The 27588-nt window shown below is 58.0% G+C and overlaps 2 protein-coding genes across 2 annotated transcripts in view; one reads left to right on the plus strand and one right to left on the minus strand.

The window, feature by feature from the left end:
- The window catches only part of UBE2O (ubiquitin conjugating enzyme E2 O), a 67156-nt gene extending 50904 nt beyond the window's left edge, over positions 1–16252 (plus strand). Inside the window, exons 10-18 of the mRNA XM_075111700.1 lie at positions 867–1021; positions 2518–2630; positions 3740–3865; positions 5067–5156; positions 7471–8128; positions 9051–9187; positions 9707–9910; positions 10622–10679; positions 12291–16252. Coding sequence (XP_074967801.1) covers positions 867–1021; positions 2518–2630; positions 3740–3865; positions 5067–5156; positions 7471–8128; positions 9051–9187; positions 9707–9910; positions 10622–10679; positions 12291–13054 — 2305 coding nt within the window. The 3' untranslated portion in view covers positions 13055–16252. The remainder of the gene's footprint in view (positions 1–866; positions 1022–2517; positions 2631–3739; positions 3866–5066; positions 5157–7470; positions 8129–9050; positions 9188–9706; positions 9911–10621; positions 10680–12290) is intronic.
- A 1827-nt stretch (positions 16253–18079) lies between these two features.
- On the minus strand, positions 18080–25895 carry SPHK1 (sphingosine kinase 1). The gene is given in 6 exon segments (XM_075111232.1): positions 18080–19355; positions 19915–20030; positions 20283–20377; positions 20728–20877; positions 25372–25507; positions 25509–25895. Coding segments are annotated over 6 exon segments (1563 nt in total). The 5' UTR covers positions 25791–25895; the 3' UTR covers positions 18080–18571.
- Positions 25896–27588: the final 1693 nt, after the last annotated feature.

Raw genomic sequence — 27588 nt, forward strand, 5'->3', positions numbered from 1 at the left:
TGGTTTGACTTGAAACCAACATAAATACAGCACTTGTGTTACGCCTGGAAGGCCTGGCCGGCAAAATAAAGACAAAACTTAAAATCAGCATGGGATTCGATTTGTTCTGTGCTGTAGGTGGCATGAAAATTGTTGAGGCCTCATTAGAAGAGCCTGTCCAGCTAGACTGCAGTGCTGTTCCTCCTGCCCCCCAGCAACTTGTCTTTCCAAGCAACTCTGTCAAGCTCCACAGCAGAATACCAGCATGTGGTCCATTGTTGCGTGTTTGGGTTTCATTTCTGAGCTGCAGAGACACACATGTATGTGTTTGAACAGCTGGGAAGGAGACTTGTCTCTTAAACAACATCCTTTTGCTTTACCCACATACAATGTGTTGCCTTTTTTTTCCTTCTTTCTGGAAGGGCTGAGATGGATGCTGCTTGATCTTTCCTTCCCAGTCCCATGCTCCTAGCTTCAAAGACTCCTCAGAGCTGCCAGGCTAGAAGGTGCTTGAGTGGAGAAGATCTTAAGTTCCAAAGTATCTGAAACTCCTGTTGTGCCTCTGCCAGGGGTAAAAGTGGGTGCTAGTAGATACTAATTTGCTCCACTAGGAATAGAAGTGAGCTCAGCATCCAGCTCCCTGGAACGTAAGTCCTCCTGCAATATAGACTTGCAGCAATGTTACATCTGCGGAGATTGAGAACCCGTCAAAACAAAGCCTGCTGTGTAGCTGCTTCCACTGGGACTAGATGGTGTTTCCCAGCCTGCTGCTATGTGTACCCTTGTGCTGCTGAGACCCATCTTGATTCCTTACACTGGCAGCATCGCGTTCCAGCTGTGCTCCTGCACGTTCCCTCTGGTGACTTGTTGCCTTTCTGTGTTCCCAGGGTTGCTGTAGAAGTGGTGACCACGATGACTTCAGCTGATGTGATGTGGCAGGATGGCACCGTGGAGACAAACATTCGCTCCAATGAGCTGATTCCAGTCCACCATCTGGACAACAACGAGTTCTGCCCTGGGGATTTTGTGGTGGACAAAAGAGGTATTGGGTGTCAAAAGAATGTTCTCCTCAGGGAACAAACATGCTCTTAATCATGAAGTATTCTTCGATCTGGATCTCCTAACGTACACTGTAGCCCTTTCTACAGTAGCTGTTGTAATGCTCGCTTGAGGTAGGCACAGGGGCCTAACAAGGGACAGGCAGTGATTCAGGCGGCCTAACATGAATGCCAGCAGGGAACCGTTATTTAAATACCAAGGTTGAACTATGACAGCAGGCAGGATGTGAAAGGAGTAAATGCCAAGGATTCTCAGCATTTCTGTAGACTAGAGGTGGCCCACCTTCTCCTTGAAAGTGCAAACTGCTTTGAGCTCTCTTGCAGAATAAGGGGAGAAATTAACAACTCACACTGCTTTCTCTGTGTGGCTTACCTATCGTGACCCTCCATTTTTCTCTTGGAGGGTTTTGGGGTCCAGAGGCATCTTCTTGCATCCCTTTTCTTCACCAGACTAACTGGTGACATTAGTGAGGGTCACAGCACAAGTTCAAGGAGACTTACAGCTTTTGGGTATGAAATATTGATGGCACACCGTCTGGCTCTCAGTTCCTCCTCTGTCCTAGCAGGGATAGACCCTCAACAGTGGGGAGCACAAGATATTGTCAGACTGGGAAGAGAGAAAGCTGGCTTAGCAAAAAAGATGATACTGTTTTGTGTAGCCATTTTTGACTAATAATCTGATGGGTCTTGTGGGTTAGGTATGGTTTGTGGAAACTGAAGTTATCCATCAGCTCTAGCTCTACTGTTCTAGTTTCACCTCTGGGAATCTGTGTTCCTCTGTGTTGGTCAAACAACACTTTCCAAGCACTCTGGGATGCCCACAGTTCCTTGTATCCCACTGCTAAGGATGCTGGAAGGTGGATCTTGTCAGCCAGATAAATCTGAAAGGTATCTGGACACCAGCGTGCTGCGTATCAGCCCAGGCCTAGGGAGGTGGTCCAGGCCCAGCTTTGGTGCTGTTGGATCCCCGATGTGTGTGTACACATGCATATGCCTGCCTGCATCCTGCCTGCCTTCCACCTTTGCTGCCCCGTCTGTTTTTCCAGAGAGGCAAAACTGTTGTGGGTGGCACATCTAGAGAAAGAGCTTGGCAGCCAGGGCTGCTCTCAGGGAGCTCTTGGCCAGCCCGTGCACAGACTCGGACAGTCTTGGTGCGGAGCTAATTCAGAGGGCTGAGCGCTAAGGTGACGGTGTGTTTTCTCTTGGCAATAGAGCTCAAAAGTGGTCCCAAAGTGAATGTGTTCACCCAGTCCAATGCAACATAATCTTACTTGATTGTCGTTCCGTGCCCATTAAAATGCAACTCGTTAGCCGAGTACATTTTTGACTGTGTAGGAAGAACTGTTTTTTTCCTCATGCCATTCACAAATGGAAGGTTGCAGCTGGGAGAGCTCAGGAGCTGACAGCCTCAGTTGCTCTGCAAAGTCTGTGCTCCTCCACTTAACTCGCCTGTTTTCTTCCCTACCTTTGCGACCAAAAGCTCAGAGCTCCCAGGACCCCGGGTTATATGGAGTGGTGCAGTCTGGTGACCATGTTGGCCGTACCTGCGTGGTGAAGTGGTTCAAGTTGAAATCCAGCGGAGATGATGTGGAGGTGAGTGCAGGAACCAGCTAAGAGAAAGCAGCCACAAAACTGCGCAGGCTTCGCAGATAAGCACAGATAAGCCCTGGGAGTCAGCGCTGCAGTGGAGCTTGTCCTTGAGGGAGGGAACAGCAATGTGCTTTTGGGCCTGGGAGGCTTAGTTAGCGGTGGTGTCGCTTCATATCTGTAGATGCCCGCAAGGCAGCGCAGACCAGGCGAGGGTTTACATCCCATAGTGAACATCAGGCTCTGGCATGGGTGAAGGCTTTTGCTGACGTTGTCAGACAGTTGATTTCTTGAGTTCACTACAAGAATTTTTCCTTCCCATGTTTGTGCTAGTTCATGGAAAGATGATCTATTGCGTGTTGTCCTGCTTGCCCCTGCCAGGCACTGTTGCCTATAGTCGGCCTAATACCATTTTTTCTCGGGGCTTGTAGGACCACTGTACTTCGCAGGGTCTGGTAGGCTGCAGTCTAGTTCGAGAGGAAAGGGGGGCTCGAACCACGCAGATCCAGTGCGCTGCTTTCTGCCTTAGAGACCCCATTGCGGTAACTGAGCAAGGCCCTTTACAACCAGAAGCAGAGCATCAGTCTGGCCTGGGGTTGTGCTCCACTTCACCCCTTTGTCTTTATTTGTGGGCTCCTAGCTCTGTTCCTCCAGGAGAAATCAAAGGAAAGATGTTTCCTATTAATTGACAAGGTTTTTGTCAGATGCTTCCCTGTTGCCTTGGATCGTTTCAGAAGCAAACCATAACGCTTTGGGCCCCAAAGAACTGCTTTGAGAAACGCGGGTGTTCAGAACGGAATAAAATGTTGTTCTTGCACGTCTTGCGATCGTAGTGACATGGAACCTGAAGTAAAGGCGAGGGTGAGCAGATGAGGTGGAATATCTGCTTCCTTTCTTTGTTGCGCCTTGATTGATGTGCTGCAGGATGAGTTGACAGGAAGGGACGTTAGCAGCTCCTTGCAGGCTGTTGGAGCAACTGAAAATTGACAAAATACAACACAAAGTACTGAGAATTGACAAAATTAAAAGCCAAAGTATTTTCATGCGTTGCAGGCCGGCTCTGAAGGTAAGTGCAGCATCCTGGGGCTGACGTGTTTGCGTTCTCTCTGATGCAGCTGATCGGAGAGGAGGAGGATGTGAGTGTGTATGATATTGCTGATCATCCAGATTTCCGCTTCCGCACTACTGACATTGTGATTCGTATCGGCAACTCAGACGGAGCCACAGCTAACGAAAACGAGGTGGGTTCTGGGCGCAGTTATGTGACTGCATTGTCACCAGTGTTAGTGGAAGCACTTGAAAGAGTCAGTAGGAGGGCCTTGGGCCCCACGGGGACATCCTGAACTCCCTGGCTTGCTGGTTTTGTATCGGTGTCTGCTGCTGCCATGAGTAACATCAAATCTCTAAGTCTGGTGGAGATGTAACCTTGAAAGCCTTTGACCTCGGTGACAATCTATAGCAGAGCAAGAACAAAGTTCGAGACAGGAATCAAACGTATGCCTGAGGGTTTTTAATAAAACTCTTCCTTAGGATTTCAGAGCAACTTCTAATATGAGGATATTCCGTGAGCTCTTGAGCAAGAGTGAAGGTGGATTTGTCACAAAACTGGTTTCATTTGGCAACAGAACCCGGGGTTCTGGTTTTCATCTGAGTTGTTATGTACATGTTAATTTGGTTGAGCTCATTGATCTCCTGGGGAGGAAGAGGGAATAATTTATGTTGTAGAGGATATGCTCTTTGCTAGGAAAGAGGCTTCCTTACTGTGCAGGGAAGACCTCCAGCTTTTGAGACTGCTGCCCTAAAAAAAGGTTAAATGCTAGTGCGGCTCTTATTGCAGTTCTAGTTTCAGCAGCATGAAACACATCCGAGCTTGCTCAGCTGACCTAATTAACCTTCTCCCAGTGCAAGATGCTACAGGACATGCACACCCTGTGCCAGCTGTGACTTGTCTGTTCAGGCCCGCGCCCTCCCTGCTGGGAGAAGCTGCTGGGAGCCCGCGACGCTGGGTGTCGGGGTGCGGGGCCGGCATCTGGCACCCCACTAGAGGGCAGCCCGATTCAGGGGAAGGTCCTGTCCCCTCGCCGGCACAACCCCAGCGGTGCTGCCTGCAGAAAGGCCACAGCCCTGTGATGGCCCTGGTCCTGATCAGAAGCCAGGTCCTGCTGCCAGACCAGCCCTCCTGGTCCCCTCGTCCTTGGGGGAGGGAATTTCCCCCATCTCCATGGCACTGTTCTGGGGTTTCTCACGGAAACCCCATCTGGAGGATTCTTCTCCCCCTTGGCACGGGACCGCCGGACTCCCGCCGCTTCTGCAGCAGGCTGCAGTCGTGGCTTTAGGTAGGTTTTCCAGCCTGGGGAATATTTGTTTCTCAAAACCTTCCTGGCTCGGTGCTGAAATGCCTGGGAAAGAAGAGGGACTGACAAACTGCTCTTGTTTCCACAGCCTTCGGTCGGGCAGGTGGCTCGTGTCGATGTCAGCAGTAAAGTGGAGGTGGTGTGGGCTGATAACTCCAAGACTATCATTCTGCCTCAGGTGAGGTCCTGTTCCAGCTCGCGATATCCCTGTAATTCTCGGCTGAGTGACAAACCTTCGTTTTAAATCCCATGCAGAGAGATGCACTGGGTACGGGAATCTTGCTGTATTTATTGCTGCCTTCCCATATGCTAGGGTGGCTTCCCAATTCTGTTAGCACAAGGAGATACTTCTTTTGTCAGGAGGACTGGGCAGCTAACTGGTCATCCTGCTCTTGAATATAGAGACTAGGAAAGCACGGGCAGGCTGCGGCTCCCTTCACATGCTGCACTGCATGTTCACAGCTTTGACCACAGCCCTGCTCCTGGCCTCCAGTGCCTGCTGCTTTGCAGAGGGGGTTGCAGAGCTCTGGGATCATCAGCTCTGACTTGAGCACAGGTTCACTGCGTTGCCCAACTAAGGCAGTGCTGGAACAGCACCAAGGTGTTTTCTTTGCCTAAAGCAGCTCCTCTAGGAGCTGGGCTGGAGCCATAGCTAACCTAGGGATGAGACCCAAATCCCTTCCCGGGGTGGGGAGGGAAAGGATTTGAGTGCAAACTTAAAAATATAGATATAGCCACACTCAATGCACTTAACCCTGTTGATTTGTCTTCTACATTGTTCTAAGATATTTGTTACACTGTCTTGTAGTCTTATTTACTACTCCACGTACAGTTTCATCCCATGACTCTTCTCCTTGTTGCCTCAAACTCAGGCAGACAGCCTAAAGATAAGATAAGACCTTCTGTAGGGTCCCATCTCCATCACTGTGGCAGAGGACACCACTGCCTCTGCTGTAGAGACGCGTTTGCAAGTAGAAAGCACTCGATCAAGATTTCTTTTTAAACCAAGCAGCTCTGCATTAATTACAGTAGAATAGTCAATGCCTGCACTATGGCAGAGGACTAGAGCATTACAAAGCAGGCTGCTGTCTCCCTTCCCCCTGTTGTCACATGTGCTTGGATCACAGGCACAATTGGAGGTCTGATGTGTGCTCCACAAAGGGCCGTTCTCACACTGCGGTGCTGGGGCTCTGCAGCATCTCCTGCTGTGTCACACCAGTCCCTTCGATTCTGCTCGTCTGCGTAATTATGGGAGTTGGGGAAATGTCAGGAGCGTGAATTATCAGTGGGTAAAACTGTGATTTATCAATGCCTGTCCATGTGCCCAGAGACGAGCTGTCTGGGTGCTTTTTCTCAGCTCTAAAAATAAAGATGGCATAACTGGCTAATTAACTTTCTGACTCAGATTCGGATTAGCTTTGAGGGCAGTGAGATTTGATGGCTTTTCCTGCCTGCAGTCACTTGTGTTGAACCCAACTAACCCCTGCCGGCTGCCTGTCTCTGGGTGGCACAGGACTAGCTGAACAGTGCTGGTTCAGTTCAAGGCTTTGACAAGGCAACTGTCTGTCCATGCACTTTAGCCTCTGGGGTCATATCTTGTGAGATAAGAGGATTCTTGGGCTGTCATTCAAGTGTCAGAAACCTGTGGATAAAATGCCCCATCTTGAAACTCTTAACACAGCCATACAAAGTCGTCCTGCTCCCCTGCTTCTGTGTTGGAGCTCGTAGCTGGATTATGCCTGTAAGCCTCTGCAGGGAAACCTCGTGAGAGATGTAGCATGTGCAAAGCATGATTATAACAGGTGAGGCTAGGTGGAGTGTGGATGGGTTCGACTTCCAGTAGTGAAGGGGAGGAGAACATTTTATGTAAGAGCTTATTCAGCAAATTGGGTTAGGCTTCCTCGTCCCAGCTGAATTTTAAGCAGTAGTGACATACAACAGCTAAAGCGGCGTTGTGTGCCACAGAAGGGGAAAGCTGGTGTGGGAATGTTTTCCTGGTTCCAGCATTGTCTCTGTGGAAGTCATAAAGTGTCGAGGCAGCCAAGCTAGGGCTCTGTGCCAACACGGTCGCTGGTGCAGAAGCAGAACCAGGAATACTAACGTAGCACACGATACCCGATACCTCCTGAGCTAGCCCTGCGTTCAGAAACCCCGGGGCATCCAGGTAGCTGTTTGGTGCCCGGGTTCTCTCCTTGGCTGGATCCCAGCCACTGGGATGGCTGCAGCCCACCTAGAACTTGCCCTAGTTCTCCCCTAATGCCCTCCTTTGAAAGGTGGAGGATGGGGCTATGCTGATTCATAATCTGTGCTGGTCACTGATGAGCACATTATTTGGATCAAACACAGTCCACACTGTATAGATGAAAAGGGGTTGAAAGAGCTCGACCAATCCTAGGTGGAAGCTCCCTTTCCATGGGGGGAACTGACTTGCATTTAAAAACAGCTAAAACTCTTTTTCAGCCTAAGTTTCTTGTAACTCTGCTCTCCTGTAGCACTTATACAATATTGAATCAGAAATTGAGGAGTCGGACTACGATTCTGTTGACGGCAGCACCAGCGGGGCATCCTCTGAGTGGGAGGATGAAAGCGACAGCTGGGAGACAGACAATGGCCTCATGGAAGACGACCACCCAAAAATTGAGGACTTTGAGCCTGAGGAGCCGGCAGCAGAGGAGGTGAAAAAAGCAGAGGAACAAGTCCAGGGTGCTGTGGCTATGGCAGTTGCAGATCTTGCTGCAGAGAAAGCTGGCAAGGACGGAGCCCCAAAGAGCTTCCGGGAGCTAAAGGAAGCCATCAAGATCTTGGAAAGCCTAAAAAATATGACTGTGGAGCAGCTGCTGACTGGCTCTCCTACCTCCCCAACTGTGGAGCTGGAAAAACCCACTCGGGAGAAGAAGTTCTTGGACGATATTAAAAAGCTACAGGAAAATCTAAAGAAGACCTTGGATAATGTGGCTATTGCAGAGGAGGAAAAGATGGAAGCCATGGTAGAGACGGAGAAGAAAGAAGAAAAAGCAGAGGCACAAACACCAGTGAGGTCGGAGTGGCCCAGTGAGACGCCAGTGCTCTGCCAGCAGAGTGGAGGCAAGCCTGGAGTCACCTTCACCAGTGCCAAGGGAGAAGTCTTCTCCGTGTTGGAGTACGCTCCGGGTGAGTGTCAGGTCAGGCCAGTGCAGGATCCTCTGTCCTTCATTGCTGTCCTGCAGTGTTTCTTTCTCCAAAACCTCTGCCTGTAGGCTTTTTAGATTGGGTGTCCTCTCTTCCCAGTCCTTTTCACAGCTCATTAGCTGGGGAGGAGAAATTAAGACAACTTCTGTAGCACAATCTGTTCCAGAACTTAAGCCTGGCTTTTAGATGGCATCTCTAGGCACTGCTGTAACTTCTCAAGCCGCAGAAGGGGCTTCCCCTTTGTCCACACTGGTAACTATGGAGGGCTGTGGAGGTCAGTCACTTTCCGTTGCAGATACTTCCTTGAAAGCTACAGGGTTTGTTCAGGCATTTTTGCAGGTATGGATTGGTTGAGAAGCAGAGCAGGAACAGCTGGTGTTCCTGTGTTGTGTGTCCTTGGTGGGTAAGTGTCCTTGTTCATTTGCGCCAATGTTAATCAGCCAAAAATAAAAAAGAGCATCTGTTTGTGTGAACACCGGTGGCAGCAGAGCCCAGGGTGCTCAGCCAGCCGGGCCAGGCGTGAGAAGGAAAGGTGGCCAAACTGTTCTGAACCTGCAGGTGTGTATAAGTAAAGACGGGGAGCTATGCGTAGGTTTTGCAGAGAAAAGGTCATCACTTTGCGTGGTGCATCATTGTCCCAGCTGTGGGACCAGGCTCCTTGTGGGGCACAGGGACAATATGTGGGACCATGAGAACAGGAGATGCAGGCTGTGGCTGCTGTACAGTGTGAGAAAAATCAAATAATCCCTAGGCTGCCTCCCGCTCAGCCCCAAAGCAGGTCAGCTGTTCTCTTCCAAATTCTAGGTTTAACACAGAATCACAGAATGGATAGATTTGCTGTCACAAGGGCCCTGCGGCAGTTTCCAAAGGCAGGGTTTAATCCCATTCTCCTCCTTCCCCACAGATACCCATGCCTTCAAGAAAATGGAGTTCCAGCCCCCAGAAGCAAAGAAGTTCTTTAGCACCGTGCGGAAAGAGATGGCTCTTCTGGCCACCTCCCTGCCTGATGGCATCATGGTTAAAACCTTCGAGGATCGAATGGCAAGTGTCTGCTCTCAAACACCTGTGTGTTAGTACTGGGCTCAGCATCCGGATTGCTTTCTCTGGAATTCCCTGCTTAGCCTTAATCCTTTGCATTAGAGCTGCAGGAATGTGCGCAGCATGTGAAATATGGCTGTAATTACCGTAAACGGCTGCTTTCGCGTCCCCCGAGTCAGGGTGACAAACAACGGGGAGTTCCTCGTTGCAGGAAGCCTGTTGTGGGTGCTTTGCCCTCTGAGCCTGTCCCAGCGAGCAGGAAAGGCAGGCAGGCAGGCAGGCAGCAAGGGGCTGACGTAACCAGTGAGCAGCTTGGGGGTTGCCGGCCACCCTCGGAAGCCCCGCTCTGCTGTCAGGCCATGGAAGTGCAGCTTCTAGAAGGAAGGTGCCCTGAGATGCGTTGCTTGAGCTGACTCTTGCAAGGGCTCAGTTAATCACATCCCCTCTCTCCCTCTACGTAAACACAACCCTGCCAAGGTAAGATGTTTCGCAGTGCCAGGCTTATACTGCCTCTCTCCACAGGATCTTTTCTCAGCACTTATAAAAGGGCCCACACGCACGCCCTATGAAGATGGCCTCTTTCTCTTCGATATCCAGCTCCCCAACATCTACCCTGCTGTCCCGCCTCTCTTCCGCTACCTCTCCCAGTGCAGCGGGAGACTGAATCCCAACCTGTACGACAATGGCAAAGTGTGTGTCAGCCTCCTGGGGACGTGGATAGGCAAGGTAATGCTTCCATCTGCCTGTCTGTGGGGATCAGTGGTTGTGCCAGGCTGCTTTGGCCTGGTATGAAGTGGCTTGTTCCAAAGAGTCCCTGGCGGCTTCTGGTCTCAGATGGTGCTTGAGCTGGGGATAGCTCTGGTTTTTGGGCTCCATTTTAGATGTCTGGAGCAGGTAACTGGTGTGGTTTGGCTGCTTATGGGACTGTATTTGGCTCTTGTTTGTCCTTCCTGAGAAGCCTGTGGTCAGACCAGCTGGGCTGTGTCATGGGTGGACAGAGCAGAGGTGCCAACACCAGCATGAGGTGTTCTCCTGTGGTCTGGGTCCCTGTCTCCCACACTGCAGACAAATCGTGATGTGTGGCACAAAGTCCAGCTGGAGACTTGGAAGAAAGCGTGCCAGGGAAATGCTGTACTTTGGGCAGGTAGATCGACAGGGCGGCTGGGGAGGGGCTGGAACTCGTGTCTGTTGTGCAGGGTTACAGAGTTCCAGGCAGGACTGGCCTGATGGGGTGCGGTGCTGGCAAAAAGTAACAGAGATGGGCTGGTATAGCAGGACATTAGCACATCACGTGCTTGTTGAGTCAGTCCCTTGTTCCTGCTGGGAGCCACAGAACCTTAGTGATGGGGATGCAGAGAAACCAGGGCCTTGCTTAATTCATCACGGAGCAAACTGATGGTGCTTCAGCTCTTTAACACATTTGTATGTGCATTTCAGGGCACAGAAAGGTGGACCAGTAAATCCAGTCTCCTTCAAGTACTCATCTCCATCCAAGGTAAATGCGTCTGCAGAGCCTGCGGGATGGGAAGAGGCGGAGGGAGGGAGGGGATGCAGGCTTGTGGGGGGCACACAATTGGGATCTCCCACCCCAGTTGGGTTAGTGCTGCCTTCTGCTCTCACCTTGCTGGACGAAGCAGTGTCCTTATCGCTCCAGTTCAGCAGCCAAAGCAGGTGCAAGGTTTTTTCATCCTTGATTTTTGGCTGCATCCCAGGTCTCTGACACAACGCTTTCCCTTCTCACTGTGGCAGCTAAGCACAGAGCTGGTTCTTGTTATTCTGAGCATAAAGGTGAACCGCTGTTTCCTCAGCCAGTTACCACAGTTAGTTGAAATTGCTAAACTGGGCTTCATTTTCAGGACTTTTTTTATCCCTACTGAGTCACCCACCCATCCTACACTGGGCATGTTTTTGCACATGATGATGGCGTTTATGCTCCTTCCAAAGCTGAGAATAATCAAGGGTGTGACTAGGCCAGCCCTGGGGCTTCCTGCAATAGGGCTTTGCCCAGCCATATCTAGCTTGAGAGCAGACAGACTAAATCAAATCTCTTCCTCAAGGCCAACTTTCTGTGCAGGGAGCCCAGGCATGTGACTTGAGAAACCTTTGACACAGAGCAAGGGCTCCTGCCTTGAGTCAGCAGGCGACTCCTGCTCCTCTGAAGTCTCACAGTCCACCTCTGTCCTGTGGGGGAACACCACCATGAGAAAAGCCTTTTCTTTTCTACAAAGCTGAGGATCCAAATTGAGAAATTGAAATACTAAATGTTTTACTGGAGCAACTTGGTTCTAGTGAAAACCCTCCTCTTCCCCTCCTGCTACCTTGAGCTTTGAGAGACTCATGATCTTGCCTCCCCCAGCTCTAATGCAGTTTGTGGCGGGCTGCCAGCAGCCTGGCAGTGGTGGTGCCATTGCTACGTACGTGTAATTGCATTAGACCAGAAGCAAGCAGGAGAAAGCTTGGTATGGGTGACTTGTCAGTGTTCACTGTCTCAGAACTGCTTTGTCAGATGGGACTGTGCTGGGTAGGGTAGGATGTGGCCAGCTCAAAGTCTGTTACTGAAGATTGGCCTTTGTTCTGATTAAGAGGAGGAAGGGGAAGAAATATTTAAGAAAGCAAGCTTTGGGTGTGCTTGTGGCATTTTTACTAGGAGAGAAGGGAAAGGAGCTGTGAAACCTTCCCCCTTCTGCCCTTTTGACCTTCTCTGTTGTTGTGTGCCTTCTGCATCACACTGGTGGAGGACTGTTCTTGCCAGTGGAGGGTCTCGAATGCCACTCTCGGTAGCGTCCAAGATCCCCGCTGCCCTGGCAGAGGCCGCAGACCCATTCACACGAGTGCTCCCCTCGCACGATGCATTGGACTGGTATGGCAGGTTCCTTGTTCTCCCACCTGGCCTCTGCTACCAGCTTCCCTGCAACGCGTCCTGCTGCAGTCCCTTCCCTGCGCTGCCTGCTGCAGGTGAAGCTGGAGTGATGCCTCAGCGAGGCGGTGCTGCGACCCTCGAACCTCAACCACCTTGGCAGGAATCGGGGCCCAGCAGTCTCAGCCTCGGGAGGCGATACACAGTGAAGTTCCTCCCTAACCCAGGGTCTCACCGTTCTCTTGGCAGGTCTCATCCTAGTGAACGAGCCCTACTACAACGAGGCAGGCTTTGACAGTGACCGGGGCCTCCAGGAGGGCTACGAGAACAGTCGCTGCTACAATGAGATGACGCTGATCCGGGTGGTGCAGTCCATGATGCAGCTGCTACGCAGGCCGGTGGAAGTCTTTGAGCATGAAATCCGTGAGCATTTTCGCTGCAACGGCTGGCGCCTGGTGTCCCGCATCGAGTCCTGGCTGGAGACGAACGAGCTGGTGGAGCGGAGCCACGAACAGGCCAACGGGGCGGATTCTGCTTCCCTCCTCTCTGCCTGCGGCACCCTGGCCGAAAGCCCAGGAGACAATGCGGGGTCGCTGGGGGAGTACGGCAGCAGCTCGGAGCAGGGGGCGGCCGCCGAACTTTCCGACTCGGCACTTGATGGAAAGGAGGAGCTGGACGAGTCAGAGTTCACAGCCTTGGTGCCCAGCGCTGGTGATCTCCCACAGTATTCAGACTCGGAGAGCACAGGCCAAGCCAGGGAGGCGGACCTGGCCAGAGACCGAACGGACGAGGGGAAGGCTGCCCAGGACTCTGCCTTGCAGCCTAGTGTGAAGCCAAAGAAAAGGAGAAAGAGCTACAGGAGTTTTCTTCCGGAGAAGAGCGGTTACCCTGATATTGGGTTCCCCCTCTTCCCATTGTCCAAGGGGTTCATTAAAAGCATCCGCGGTGTCTTGCAGCAGTACCGGGCTGCCTTAGCAGGGGCCAATATCCCAGAGTGGACAGAAGACAAATAAACCGTCAGGTTAGGGACAGGCAGGTGCAGGGGAGAAGGGAAAGCAGCAGAAAGGAAATTGGCAAACGCTGTTACCAGTAAACTGGCTTCTCCTTCCAGCTTTTCTTCCTCAGCTTGGTTTGTTCCAAAGAAGGTGGTAGGCCTGATTGCTCCTCCGAGGAAAGGTTGTCTAAGCATGAATAACTCTTTGTCCCCAGCCCTTCTTCCTTCCCCCTGTCCCGTGTACGTGCTCCTCTTGCGAGTTTGACCCTGCAATGGTAAGATTTGAGACCTGCACAGAAGCAGTCTTGCAGCCACGTTCCCTCTGCACTTTCATCTTGGGGCACCTTTCCACACAAGGACTCTTCCCACCCAGCGCTACACCCAGCAGTTTGTTCTGGTGGGGTTCCAGCCAGGAGAAGTGATTGCTGTAGTCTCTGGAAGTGAAGGGCAATGCCCTCCCAGTCTTTCGTTTTTCTGTGTTACCATGGGTTTTACAAAGTCTGCCCCAGCTTATATGTACTTAGACATTCGATTGTGTTTGCATTGAAGTTGTCTACACCGTACGGAGTTGCTCTAGTCTTAGTTGTTCACCGATAGCTACACGGTTCTTCCAATTAGGACTTGACAGGCGGGACCAGAGCTCTGCGCCAGCGCTGGTGCTGCCCTGGTGGTGCTGCAGGGTTTCTGCACGCTGCTCCGCAACTTCTAGGCGGTTTTCTGGAAGCAATTCTAGCCATCCGACTTCTTTTTCTCCCGAGTAAGGCAAACTTCCCTTTCCCCACCATGCATGCCTGTCTTCTAGAAATACATGGATTCAAGGTTCTGCCCTTGCTACTTGCTTAGGTATCCGTGTCTTTCGTTCCCAGACATCCTGGCTGTCACACAGCACTACATCTACCCTCGAATCTCAGCCTCACCCGGGCAGGCGGCAGCGAGTGATCTTGGGGCGTATTGTAGATCTAGCAGCTAGTCTGGATAAACCTGGCACGGCTGCTGCTTCTCCATCGTTCGGCTGTAGACGGGTATTTTGGAGCTGTTTGAGCCAGGGTCACCCAAGGGAAAGGAGCTGTCGTGTCATGATGAGCCCCTGTTGTAGCAGCAGCAGTTTGCGGCCGTCCCCGTGCTGTTACGCAGAGAGCAGCTGGAGCGCATCAGCCACCGGTGCAGACTGTTATCAATTCCTTCCCTCGCCAGCCGTTTCCCGTGGTGGCCTGGGTCCGCTGTGGCCGGCAGCGTTGTGGGTACAGCACATACCATCCCTAATCTCAACTGCAGCGCTGCCGCGCCGCTCTGGGAAACGGCTGGCAAGATCAGCCCATGCTTCAGCAGCAGAGAGCTGTCTGAGCTGGTGACCGTGAGCACTTTGAAGCAGTGTTGCCTGGTTGAGACACCTTCCTGAAGCCTCTTTCTCTGTGTGCACGCACTTACCTCCCCCTGGAGCTGAGAGATCGCATTACTGCATTTGCCCACTGTTTAGGCATTGGAGAAGCGCCCACTTAGCATCCGTGTGGAGCACAGTCTGTCAGGGAGAGTCCGTTGGTCCTTCCAGCTGGCACAGGGAGCCAGTGGTGCCAGGCTTCCCGGGGAGGAGTCGGGCTGAGCAGATGGCTCTACCAGAAGTAAGGATGGAGCCAAAACTCTCCTTTGCTCTTGCTCAATATGGCTGTGTTCCCTCCCCCACCACCCGGGCCAGGATCTGGCCTCTCATTTGGAATCAGAGAACAGCAGGCGCATCTCGGCACGGTTGCGCAGTGCTTTCTGCTCCTTGAAACACCAGGATCTGCACCCATGGGCCCAAATCCGCCCCCCAGCCGCCCCTGTGATGCTCCGGAGCCGGGGGGGCTGGCTGTTCAAAGTCACCACTCGCTGCCGGGATTTCGGAGGGCATGTCCTGCTCCTGGCGCTCTGGAAGAAGTGGAGCTTAGCTGTGAGCAATGCCCTGGGCCCGCAGAGCTCTCTGAGCACCGGACTACAGGCACGTTACCTGCACAGCAGCTCTGGCCTTGCTCCGGCACCTGGCAGGCAGCAGGTCCGGCATCGCGGCAGCCCCCAATCGGGGGCACAGAGCGGTGCTTTGAGCCCCAGGCAGGGTGGTGGGAACCGCACGTGTAACCCACGGCCGCTTTCTGCCTGTGGCTGGTGCTAAATGAATGAATCCCGTTGAGCGAGGAGCAGGGGCGTCTCCAAAATCTGAAGGGCCGACTGGGGCAGAGGGGTGAGGCTGCTGCTTCAGGGCAGGGGAAAGGCAGGCAGGGAGGCTTGTTCCATAAATTATTAAACCTCTTACTCACCAGGCAAAACTGCAGTTGGCGATGTACAGATGCCATCTTTCTCTGTTCCTCTGTCCTTAGCCCCGCCGGCCAGGGAGGGAGGGAGAAAACCCTTCAGGGCCGAGCTGCGGCTGGGGACGGAGGAGCTCCAGGGTTCCCTGCTTTGCCGACCTGCCCGGGGAGGAGGGCAGGCTGCCGGTGTGAGCTGCTCAGACCGGCCGGCGCGTCCTCCCTTTTGCCCAAGAAATCTCTGTTTCCTCTGATCAAGAGCTTTTGCGCAGGTTCCTGGGGCTTCCTGCTGCGAAGGTGTGTATTGGCCTTTGGGAAGGGGACGCTGCTCCCCGGCTGCAGCTACCCCCGGCATCGCTCGTGCTCCGGAGCTGGCTGTCCCAGACAGAAGTGTGCACAGAGGTTTACAGATTTTCTAAAGCTTTTGATAATGTGAAGCTCCTGGGTGACGAGGTTGGTGGTGAGCACACTGCAGCTATGTAATTTTTTGTGTATGTATGTAATATTTAAGGGTAACAAAATCTAAAAGGCTAAAACCTTAAAAAAAAATAATAGAAAAACACCAAAAAAAGCCAAAGCATGATGCATATTGTTAGCCTTAAAACTGGCTACACGACTGTGTGATGTACAAATGAGAGCAGCCTGTAACTGTTTTAAGTGCTGGGGTTGGGGAAGAAGCATTATAAAATCAGTTTGTAGCCTTGATTCTGTACAGTATTTAATGAAAAAAAAAAAAAAAAGACCTGACTATTGAGGCCATGCTTAGAGGTGTGTCGTTCACGTGCAGATGTGGATGCTTGGTTGCTTACGATATATGTATAAAGTGCTGTGTGACCATTAAAACTTTTTTTACCTGCAGAATTTTTTTTTTGTTTGGCTAACCAAGGTGTAATAAAGGAGGGAAGATGACTTGCCATTAAATTTTGCCTCTGTGAGTAGTTCTGACTGTTGTCTCTTTCTTTCCCCCCGCCTCCCGGCGCGCATCCCTGCACCAGGCTCCGCGCTGGACGGGGTCCCACTGGCTGAAGCCGGCGGTGCCGAGAGGGCAGCGAGTCCAGAGGGAGCTGGGCGGATCTGGCAGCGAGGGGCTGCCCCCCGCGGCTCCGTAGCTCCCCGAAACCCTGATTCGCAGGACATCCGTCAGGCTGCTCTTTACTTTCCATGCTCCCAGCTGGCGAGGGCTGCCCCGCAGCCCGACACGTGCCGCGGCTGGCAGCCGTGCCCCGGCGACGGGGCCGGACCCTCTGCGGATCCCCCAGCCTGGGCGCGGGATGGCTCTGCCCCGGTGCCGCCGTGCCAGCCCCTCGCCTCAGCGCACAGGTAAGCGTGCGGTGAGATGCGAAGGCGGCCGCGGCGGGGCCGCTGGGGCCACGGGCTGAGGCGCGTTTGCCCCTGTGGCTGCGCTCCCGGCCCTGCAAGAAGGGGCTCGGAGGGGGCCAGTGCAGGCAGAGGAGAGGGCAGAGACAGTAGTGGCTTGAGACTTGTGGCTTTGCTGGAGTTGTTCAAAACCAGGGAGCATCTGCCCTTTTGAGGGGGTGCGTGGTAGCTGCTGCTTGGGTGTCAGGAGCGAGGGGCTGCAGGGGAGGTGCCGGGGGGCTCCCCTGGAAGAGCCGCTGGCTGACGGCTTGCGGAAGCAGTTGGGGTCAAGGAGGAGGTTTGTGCAGCAGAACCTGGCAAAGGGAGGAGGAGGGAGATCCCAACCAGCCTGCTGCCGTGAGCAATGCAGGTCCCCAGGAGAGGCCTGGAGGAGACCCCAGGGAGCCTCTTTTAGGTCCTGCAAACCCCAACGGCTCGGCTCCCGTGACCCGTCTCGCTTGGCGGAGGCAGCCAAGAGCCGTGAGCGCGTCCCCGGCCCTGGGCTCTCCTCGCAGCCTCCGCCGGCCGCAGAGGCTGTTCAACGCAGAGTTCAGCGAAGCATCGCTGAGCCTGTTTTCACACCTGGCCCAATGCCACAGGGGAAATTAACTTTATTTTGGGAGGTGGTTCCCAGCTGCTCCTGCCTTGCTGGCCCGGGAACATGAGCTCAGCTTCCCGTGAGCGACTGGGGCTGTTGGGGAGGAACAATTGTGCTCTTCGTTCCTGGCTCTGCAATCCTAATTACATAGTTTGCAGATTAATAAATGCAAACAGCCACCATTGTTTACTCTTCTACTTTGTACTTGAACACTGTAAATGAGGTTTAATTACTGCAATTTTATACCAAACAGGCACAGTAATCACCCCCCAGGCAAGCCCCCGGCGAGGGACCTGTTGCAGGGCTCCAGCTGGCCCTGGGCTGCCTGGGAAAGGGGACACGTGAGCTCCCCGTACGGCCCCTGCTCCCTGTGGAAAGCCAAACCCTTCGCCTCCGACAACCCTCTCCTTGAATGTTTTCCAGGACCCCTTCCCTGCCCTCGCTCGCAGGCACTGAACCTTCCCCAGGACGTCCCAAACCATCGCTGCGGGGCTGAGCGCTCTGGACCCAGTCAGCCCCAGCGCGGCGCTGGGCAAGGAGGTACCAGAGTCAGGTTGGCGGCGGCGCTGCCCCACGTCCTGCCTCCGAAGCATCTCCTGGGGCTGTCGCTCCGCGCCGGTCCCAGCCCCGAGGTGACGGTGGTCTGGCAGCGCGGGCAGGACGCTGGGGAGCGAAGGGCTGTGGTGCTGAGCTAAATCTGCCCTGACAGCGCCTGGCGGGGCTGTGTGAGCCCAGCCCGGGGTGACGGCACCGCAGCCCTGCCCAGCCGGCGGCCGAGAGCTCTGATTTAAAACCCAGGGGATGTTTTTTTGCAAACGCTAGATATTTATTGCATTTCTCACAAGAATAAACTCTGCTTCTACAGGAAGCTTTGGGTAGAAACATCCTTAAAAAAGTCGATTTCTTCTGTTCGATATATTGGTCCTGACCATCCCTGGGGGTGGCACTGGCTCCGCGGTGGGGGCGCGAGCGGTGCCACCGTGTGCGTCTGAGCCGGGGAGGGGACGGGGCTGTGCCGGCGCAGCCGCCCGGGGCCAGGACCTCGTACCAGGATAAAACATGCTGGCGTCTCACCGGCACAGAGTACCTGATGGGGCTCGTGGCTCATTTTTGGGACAGTGCTGGTGGCCGTCCCAAGGGGGTAAAGCTAGGCGTGGGGGCAAGCGAGGGGACGAGTGCCCGCAGCCCCCAAGAGCTATTGCTATGGGAGGAGGAGGAGGTTCCTGAGTGGGAGGAAGACACTGCCACCCTCGTGCTGGACCGTGCCGGCAGCTCAGCACTGCGGGGGGCTGAACCCAGCTGCTCAGGAGCCGCTGAGGACGCGGCAGAGGCGGCTGTGGATCTGGCCCTGCACGGGCTCGCAGGCCAGCGCCTCGCCGTCCACTGTCATGATGCCCGCGGCCGCCCGCGGCTCCAGGCGGAAAGCCCGGACGGGGACATAGTGCAGGTGGGGACAGTTCAAGTCCAGGTGGGTCCCCCTGGCCATGGCCAGGAACAGCTTCAGCAGCGCCACGCGGCTGATGCCGGCCTTCAGGTAGAAGAGATGGATGCAGCCGTCGTGCAGCCGGGCTGCCGGTGCCATCAGCAGGTTGGTGCCCAGGTGGGACTGGTAGATGGCGTAGACGGTGACGAACTCCTCCTCGGGGACCACCGTCCAGTGCGCCGGCACCGGCTGGCACAGCGGCGCCAGCAGCGCGTCAGCGGGCAGAGCCCCGGCCGCCTCCGTCCCCGCCGGCGGCAGGATGTGGCTGGCCTGGCCGTTGGTGACGGGTCTCTGGGGGTCTCTGGGCGCAGGGGGGGTGCCCTGCTCGGGGACAGCGGGCAGGTAGGAGAGGCGGCCCTGGTACACCCGCAGCTTGGCCAGGCACTGGAGGGTGCCCAGCGTGAAGCGGGCATTGCCCAGCCGGCGGTACTTCTCGCTGTCGATGTCCACGTCCGAGATGAAGCCCCAGCCGAAGCCAAGGAAGGAGAAGAAGCGTTTGCCCGAGGCCGTGCTCAGCGAGACCAGGTCCATCTGCGTGTGCAGCCCCTTGCACAAGATGAAGGTGCAGTTCGTCAGTAGCTTCTTCTTGGCCACGTGATCGTTGCTGTGAGGGATGGAGAGGGTGAGTTTGGACTGGGCCCAGCGCGGGGCCTCTCCTGCTGTCCCAGCATCCACGTGCAACCCTCACCCCTGTGCTGTGGCTGGGATACATCCCAGCTGGGTGACAGTGTCCCTCAGGGACAGCCGCTGGGGGAGGTTTTGCTGGGGGTGGGAAGGATAAACCAGCTCCCAAAAGGGGAACTGAGCTGGGGCTGCCAGGCCAGAGCAGTCCCCGTCCTGCTGCTGTGCAGAGGGATCAGCGGTGCCCCAGCATGCTTCCTGTGGGGTAAAGCCTTGCCAGACTCAGAGCCTGGGGAGGAGAGAGGGTGTGGGGGGGAGCTGGGGACGCTGGGGTGCTCACAGGGACTGGCTGGGGCTGGGCACCATCAGCGTGTGGGGAGGTGGGGACCCAGGCGGCCACCCCGTGCTGGGCATCCCAGCACCCTTCCCCAGGGCTGGAGCCACGCGCAGCCTTTTGCTTCCCTCATCCCCCCGCCTCGGTGCCAGCGTGTGTGGGCCGGTGCGGTGCCGGCAGCGGGTGCCCCCGCGGGGCCCGGACTCACCCCGCGTAGTGGTTGATGGAGGCAGCCAGGGCGTTCCCAGAGCCCCCCGGCAGGATGCACAGCGGCTTCTTCATGGTGTCCTCCCAGTCCGGCCGCTCCATGAGCCCGTTCACCACCTGCAGGGATGGAGGGAGCTTGTGGCACCCAGCGGCGCCTGCCCAGCCTGGGGGGAGCAGAGCCCACAGTGCCCCCAGCCAGGCAGGACTAAGGCCATGGCTCCCCTGCTTAGCTCCAAGCTAGATGCCAGCTCTCCTTTGCCATTCCCTGCCTGCCTTCGTGTCTCAAAGCCTGGCTCCTGCCCCAGGCACCCCTCTTCTCCCGGCGCTCTGCCCACCCTGCCCAGGGCGATGCCCCGCGGTGCCCCTCACCTCGAACAGCAGCCCATCCCCGGCCATGACCACCAGCGTGTCCCACTGCGACAGGTCTTCATCCCGCACCTTCTCATGCGCGTGGTGGGGTCTCTCTGCAGGGGAAAGTGCAGAGTCAAGCATTGTCCTCCACCCCTCTGCCCTGCCTGCTGCCACCCCCAGATGGTGACTCCAGCCCCGCTGTCCCCATGGGCCTCCCAGTGGGGGCGCAGGGGGTGAGGCGGTCAACCGTATTGAGCGCAACCGTGTCCCCTTGTGCCCTTTGCCACCACCGCCTGTGAGAGCCCACCCGTCGTGTTGGCCAAAGCAGCCCCGCGGGAGCCAGAGCCGCAGCGATGCGGGGGTACGAGGCCCCCGGAGGAGCCTGTCCCGGGGTGGCAGCACCCAGGTAGGATCCTGGGCAGGGAGGAGGAGGAGGGGGTGAGGGAGCCACCCGTGTACTCACCGGTGACGAAGACAGTGGTGGCGATGTCGGCCTCGGCCAGCATGGGCTGCACCACCGCCTGGAAGTCCTCGAGCGCGCGGCCGGCGCCGCTCTGCGGGTTCAGCAGCACCAGCGCGCGGCAGGGCCGCGGCAGCACCCCATAGCTGTCACCTGGGCGGGGGGAGAGGGGGCTCAGGGTGGTGGGGCAACGACACTGCCCAGGAAGGGGAGCTGCCCCGATCCCCAGGGCGCATCCCTACCCACAGGCAACGGGAAGGGAGCAGGGATGGAGGGACCCTGCTGGGAAAGCAGGGGAGGTGGCACAGACAGGGACACGGGGCCCTGTAAGGACTCATTTCAGTTCTCCTGCCATCAGCAGAGATGTTTTATGCCCAGGCCAGAGCCCCGCAGCAACCCGGCGATGTCGCAGTGGAGCCCGGGCTCTGCAGCACCGAGCGTCCATCCCTGTGCATCCCAGGGCCGCGGGGTGCTCCGGCTGCGCTTTCGGGCATGCCGAGGAAAGGTAGGTGGAAGCAAAGGGGAGGTTTGAAACCCAACCTCCCCAGGGGCACCCAGCCCTAAGCACCCTCGGCTGTGAGTTTCCCCTGAACCCCACAGCTCAGACCCCCAGTGCACAGGGAGCCAAGGAGGGTGGGTGAGGGCCGGGGGGACTCGGGGTCCCAATTCCCCACATCCATCCCAGATGGAGCTGGGCCAGTTCAGACACCTGCGCTGGCAGATGGACGCTGCTGCGTCTCCTGCTCCCCAAGGGGCTCAGGTTTTGTTGGCGAGGGCCCTGGCTGGGCTGTAATTCCAAGCCTGGCAGGGACTCACATCCCTCAGCCCCCCCCCAGTCCCAGTGGTCCCAATGAGGGGGGACGGGGTGAGCCCAGGCTGCAGCTGCCATGCGAGGGAGGCGCAGGGAGGAGGAGTGATGCGATGGCACCCGGGCGAGCTAGCGGCAGCATGCTCAAGGGCAGGGCCCTGGGTGCTGCTCAGGCGCCCCGAACCCTAAAACAAGCAGGGTGGTGCACCTTGAGCTCCCGCAACGCCTCCGGAAAGCCCCAGCCCTGCAGCGTGAAGCCAGTTTTGGGGGTCGTGGGAGGTGTTCCCACCAGCTCTGGGCCCCCTAAGGCATGACCTGGCCCCAAGGCAGGTGGTGGGTGCCAGCCTGGGTCCAGGGGCTCTGTGGGACAGCACAGGGGCTGCACCTGCTGACTCAGCAGAAAGAGCTGCTCCGTCAGGAGCTGAGTCAGCAAGGCAGACAGCGATTCCGGCACTACCCCGGGCTGGGAACCCCCCTCTCACCCAGGGTGGGGGGTTGGGGCCAGCTGCCTGCCCCTGCCCCATCTGCACACTTTGATTCGAGCTGTTTGAACACAGCAGCAGCTTTTCACAGCTAAAGCCCCTCCTGACGCCCGCACCAGGGATGGAGGTGAGGAGAGGGGAGCCTGGGGCGATGGAGGTTCCCACGGGTGCCACCTCCCCAGGGTGACACCCAGCATCACACCAGTCACAGCCACGCTGGGGCTTCCCCACCAGTTGGCAGAGCTCCATGAGCTGCCCCGCAGGGAGACGTGCCTGGAGCATCCCATCTCCGTGCCCATCCCAGCCCTGGGGAACACACAGAGCTCCGCTGATTTTGGCACCTTCAGGTTGGTTTTCTGCCCCTGGGACTGACCCGGTGAGGCTGTCACCCTCCGGGCCCACCTCCTTGTCCCCACTCACGCCGGCTGCTTGGGACCTGCCACTGAGTCCACAGCAAAGGCCCACCCACGACAGCCCCGACAGCCAGGGCTGAGCCCGGGGCCGGGGGAAGCTGCAGGCTGCCCCCCACTCTCCCCGGCCCCTTATCAGCGGGTACCAGACACGAGGGGACCAGCTGCCCTCAGGGATGGTGGCGAAGCACCACAAGCACAGGCCACCCCAGCTCAGGTCAGGGATAAGGGGCAGCAACCCCAGGGCTGGGCTGGCGCGGCTCCCGCTGCTCCGGAGCCTTCCCCGGTCACTACCGGCACTAAAATCCCCTATTGACAACCACAGCCGAGCCCCCAGGACCGGGGGCTTGTGCTCAAGCCCCAGCTGTCAGAGGCAGATGACAGGGGGGGCTTTTCTCTCTTTTTCTCTCCCCCACCGTGGAGGATGCAGAGCGAGAGCACAAGGCACTTAAAAAAGCCTAAATGTGGTTTTTAAACTCACAATGTTTCCAATCAGCCGCACCGTTCCTGACACACGCAGGGCTGCAGCCGGGTCTTGCCTGAAACTCCTGCCTGTCCCCGCGCTGCTGCCCCGGCCTCTGCTGGGCAGCGGGGTCCGGCCGGGACCCCCGGGACCTGCTCCTTGGTGGCGGGGGGGGGGGAAAGGTGAGCCCTGCTCAGGTCACAGAGGGCTGCTGCAGCTCCGTCACCAGGGACAGATTGCTGGGACCAGGGTGTGAACAGGGATGGGGACGTGATCCCAGAGCAGGACTAGTGCCACCAGCAGCACCGGGCTCGGCCCAGGCTCCCATGGCAGGAGCGGAGGGTGCTGGTTCAGAGCGGGAGCCCAGCAGCGGCGATGGCAGGCTGGGGGGGGGGGGACGTGTTTTAGCCGCAGCTCTTTCCCTTGCGCAAGGCTGGACGGCCCCTGGCATCTCGGCAAGGCTCAACCAGTTCCCGGCACGGCGCGGTTACTTGCAACCTCAAACACCAAGCAGAGCAGACACTGAGTCAGCAGGAGGAAGGGGCTCCAGCTGCTGCCAGTGCACAAACTCTGCTCTGCCCCCTCCACCCACACTCCCCCACGGGACACGCAGCTCCGCCGCCAGCAGCCCCAACTGCTCCGTTGTGTCCCCCCATCCCTGGGAACCTCTCTGGGCACAGGGAAGGAGTGTGCCAGGCTGGCGGGGGACAGGGCTGGTCCGGTCACCCAGCTGGCATGAGGCTGGGAGGGACTGGGCCGTGCCTGCTGCATCCCCTCTCCGCAGCATCACCTCCGCATGGCGAGGGGATGAGCACGGCGAGGGGGTCCCCCAAAACGGGGGCTCGCAGCAGGGCCAGGGCCTGCTCGCTGCCAGCAGTGCTGCTGGCACACCGCGACGCCGTGGCTGTTGCCGGCAGGCCAGGGGCTGGAGTTCCCCCCCAGGACACGAGCCCGGGGGTGGTTTGCTCCCTCCCGGCCAGCTGCAGGGTCGGACGCTCCCCCACACGCCGCGGACAGCCCCAGCTCTGTGGTTATTAATTGCTGAGGGACTTCTTTTCCCCCCTTGGGGTGAAATAGGGAGGGGGGAGCTTCACCCCCCGCTGCAGCTCTCCGCAGGGCTTATCCCAGAGGATGCTGGAGCTGAGACGACACCAGGACGGGGTCCCTTCCCCGCGGGGACAGGGGGGCAGGATTGCTCAGCACAGGCTCACCCGCAGCTTCCCAGCACGGCCTTATCTGTCCCACACACGCCGCGACGCTGGCACGTGAGGGTGCGTGCGAGCGCAGGGTGTGGCGAGAGGCATTTTTAGCTCTGTCCCAAACTGGGGGAGGAGGTTTGCAAATCCTGCTGGCCCTCAGCTTGAAAAATAACTGCAAAATCCCGCACCGCCTTCTCCCGTCCTCCTTCCTCCGGCTCCCCCGAGGCCCGTGCTGTGCGACGAGCTGCTCCTGCCCCGGCACCCTCGCGCTGCCTGCTAAAAGGGCAAGGGTTTTAAAATGCTTGGAGACTTATAGCTCCAGAGTTCAGGCTGGAAATAGAGCCAGGGAGCTGGTTTCACCCTCACCCCTTTCCCCTGGATTTTTTATTTATTTTTCTGTTATTCTTTAGGAAGAGCAGCAGAAAGTTGTTTTGTAGCTGCAGGTCATGTAAAAAAGCTGCATTTTTAAAATCCAAGCAGGGAAGAGCTGGGCTAAATGTGATTTGACAGGATCCCTCTAACCGCATGCCTCTTAATTTCCAAGTCTGATCAGCGCGACTGGACAGCTAAATAAATGAAGTCGTGCATATAATTGAATCTCCGCTCAGATGTTCAACTGGACGCCCGCCTGCCCTGCCCTGCCGCCAGGAGCCGGGGACCCCGGCCCCCGAGCTCCCCTTCGCGCCGGCGGCAGCTCCCGGGGGGAGAGGGGACCACGCCGGCCCTGGGACCCGGCTGGGTGCCGGGGGGGTCTCGGGGGGACCTGCCGGGGGCCGGCTCCCTCCTCCCGCGCTGCCACCCCCGACTCTTTTTTTCCCTTGGTTAACGCTGCCCTTTGGAGCGTTGCTAGTTATGGGAGCGAAGCGACTCGGGGGGGTGGGGTGGGGCGGGAGATGCGTGGAAAGGGCCCCCGTGGTGCGGCCACGTCCCTGCTGCCCCTTCGATCTGAGAGAGGAAAGGGGAGGAGGGAGAGAAGCCGCCCACGGGTGTCCCCGTCCCCGCTAGGCTCGGGGCGGGGGGATCCAAGGGGACCCCGCAGGGTCCCGCACAGCGCTCCCGCCGCCGGCCGCGTCCCCACGGCGCCTCTCGGGGACAGCGGTCCCGCGTGGGGCCGGGCAGCGGAGAGCTGGGGGGGCTCCGCGTCCCACACCCCACGCCCTCGGGTGGCTCCCGGTCCCGGGGCTCGCTCCGCCGGGCCCCGCAGCGGAGCGGGGCCGGGCGTCCCGTGCGTCTGCCCCCCCCCCCCCCCCGGGGGAGCGTGGGGCGGCGGCGGGTGGGTACTGACCGTCCTGCGTGGGCACGGCGGGCACGGAGAGCTCCCGGATGGCGCGGCTCCACGCCTGGGCGATGCGCAGGTTGCCCTCGGCGTCGGGTCCCCCGCAGACGCGGAAGGTCCGCTCCAGGCGCTGGCGGGCGGGGGGGGCCCCAGCGCGGCCCCCGCCGTGGGTAGCACACGAGGGAGAAGCAGGCGGCGGCGGCGGCGGCGGGGAAGGCGGCGGAGCCCACGCAGTCGGCCAGGCGGAGCGCGGCGTCGGCACCGGCCGAGCCCCCGGGGGAGCCGCCGGGACGCCGCACCTGCAGCTCCCGGGCCGTCAGGGCCAGCGAGCAGGCGGCACCGCCCGGGCTCGGTCCCGCACCGAAGATGCCTTGAAGTAATACCGGACCCCCGCCGGGCTCCGGGGGAGCGCGGCGACCGGCGGCCATCGGCGGCGGAGCGGGAGCGGGAGCGGGGCGGGAGCGGAGCGGGGCGCACCGGGGAGCGCCGCCCGCCGCTGCTCGCTGCTGACACCCGCCGCGCCGCCCGGCAATGGCAGCCGGGGCGGCCCCATTCATAAAAAATTTAACCCACCCACCCCCCCCCCCCACACCCCAACCCCCTCCGCCGCCGGGGGGGGGCCCGTCCCGGGGCTGCCCCGAGCCCCCCGCCCCGGCCTCAGTTTCCCCAAGCGCCGCCCGGTGCTGCGGCGGAGGGGGCTCCGCAGACACGCGAGGGCAAAGCCACGCTGTGGGTAACTCTGCCTTGCCGGCGTGGGTGTCAGGCATGGGTGCTCCTACGGCGCGGGGCTGGCACGGCACCCACCCGTGCTCACGCCGGGAGGGCAGCGGCGAAGCACCGGGCAGCCGCGCCAGCATCGCGTCCAGCGGCGCGCAGATCCGCACTGGCACGGGGACCGCGAGGGCCTCGAGGCCCACGCTGGGGTGAACGGCACTGACCGCCATTTCTGCACCTCTCCAGACAGGTCAGGGCGAGAGGAGCGGAGCGGGCGCCTGGAGGAACCAAGGCACGCCGAGGGCTGAGGAGGACAGCGGGCAGCCAGCGGGGGACACCCCCAGGAGGGAGGACGGAGGGTGACGGTGTCCTGCCCATCACTGGTGGGTCACCAGCAGGTATCTGTGAGGGTTGGAGGGTGCCAGGGGCGCGGAGCCCCGCGGAGGGAGGTGGGCTGTGCTGTGAACCCCACCTCCGGGCACGCAGCGCTGGGGATGGAGCTCAGGGCACCTGCCTGCAGGGCGCCAGCGTGGCTGGGAGCCGCCCCGTGCCCGCAGCGGCTGGCAAAAATCATTGACGACGGCAGCTTTTGATGGTGGCAGGACTGACCTTATCCTCCCGGGGGCTGCTGGGCTCCAGGGGGTCTGGCCCAGCTCTACAAGGGGGTTCTTTTGCCAACAAATTCCCCATGGGTGTTGCTCTGCTCTACGCGCTCCAGCTGGCCCTTTGCTCTCCTGAGGCTCTAACCAAAGCAGAGCTGAGCAGCTGCATGGGGAAGCGGGTGATAAACACTTGGACAAGTGCCGTGTGGGAACGGTGAGGCAGGTGGAGAGGTGCCCCAGTCCTTCCCTCTGCCTCCCCTGGGCCTTCCTCCCCCCTTCCTCATCACTCAGACCACCCTTGGTGGCAATGCTCATGTGGGTTTTGTGTGCTGCTGGGCTGGCAGCAGCCTGAGAGCCCGTAACCTTGAGCTCACACCTCAGGGAAGCATCACTCTTCACACTTAGAGCAGTTTCATTAGCGGTGAGCCCTCCGCCCTCTGTCCCCGCTTAAACCCGCTGGAACTGGCCAAAAATTGCAGGGAGGGCACAGACTGACCAGCTCGGCAGATAAAGCGGTTAAGTCTTGCTTTCCTGGAGTGACCTAAACCAAGAGTGGAGGTGCTGTGATCTGGGGCATTGAGCTTCCCAAAAAGACGTCCCTGGGCACTACGGGTTCAAAGAGACACTTAGAGGGGGAGGTGGGACAAAGCCCACTCCCAGCCACTTGCTGGCTGATGCTTCTGGATGGGAAACCACAGCACCCACAGCTCATTCTGGGTGAGACTGGGGCACAGCCGCTTCCCCAGCCATTGCCATGCCACGGTCCAGCGTTTGTAAACAGCCCCGACATCCCTCGGCAAGGTGTCATGGGAGGAAATAGCTGGATGCTGGGGAGTGCAGCGTCCTGACCTGCTCCTCACCCTTCTCGGTGACTAATCCGCTCCCGGTTTCCGCTCAGGAAGCCACAAGA

The sequence above is a fragment of the Phalacrocorax aristotelis genome, chromosome 16 (genome assembly GCF_949628215.1).
Source record: "Phalacrocorax aristotelis chromosome 16, bGulAri2.1, whole genome shotgun sequence".
Taxonomy (NCBI): domain Eukaryota; kingdom Metazoa; phylum Chordata; class Aves; order Suliformes; family Phalacrocoracidae; genus Phalacrocorax; species Phalacrocorax aristotelis.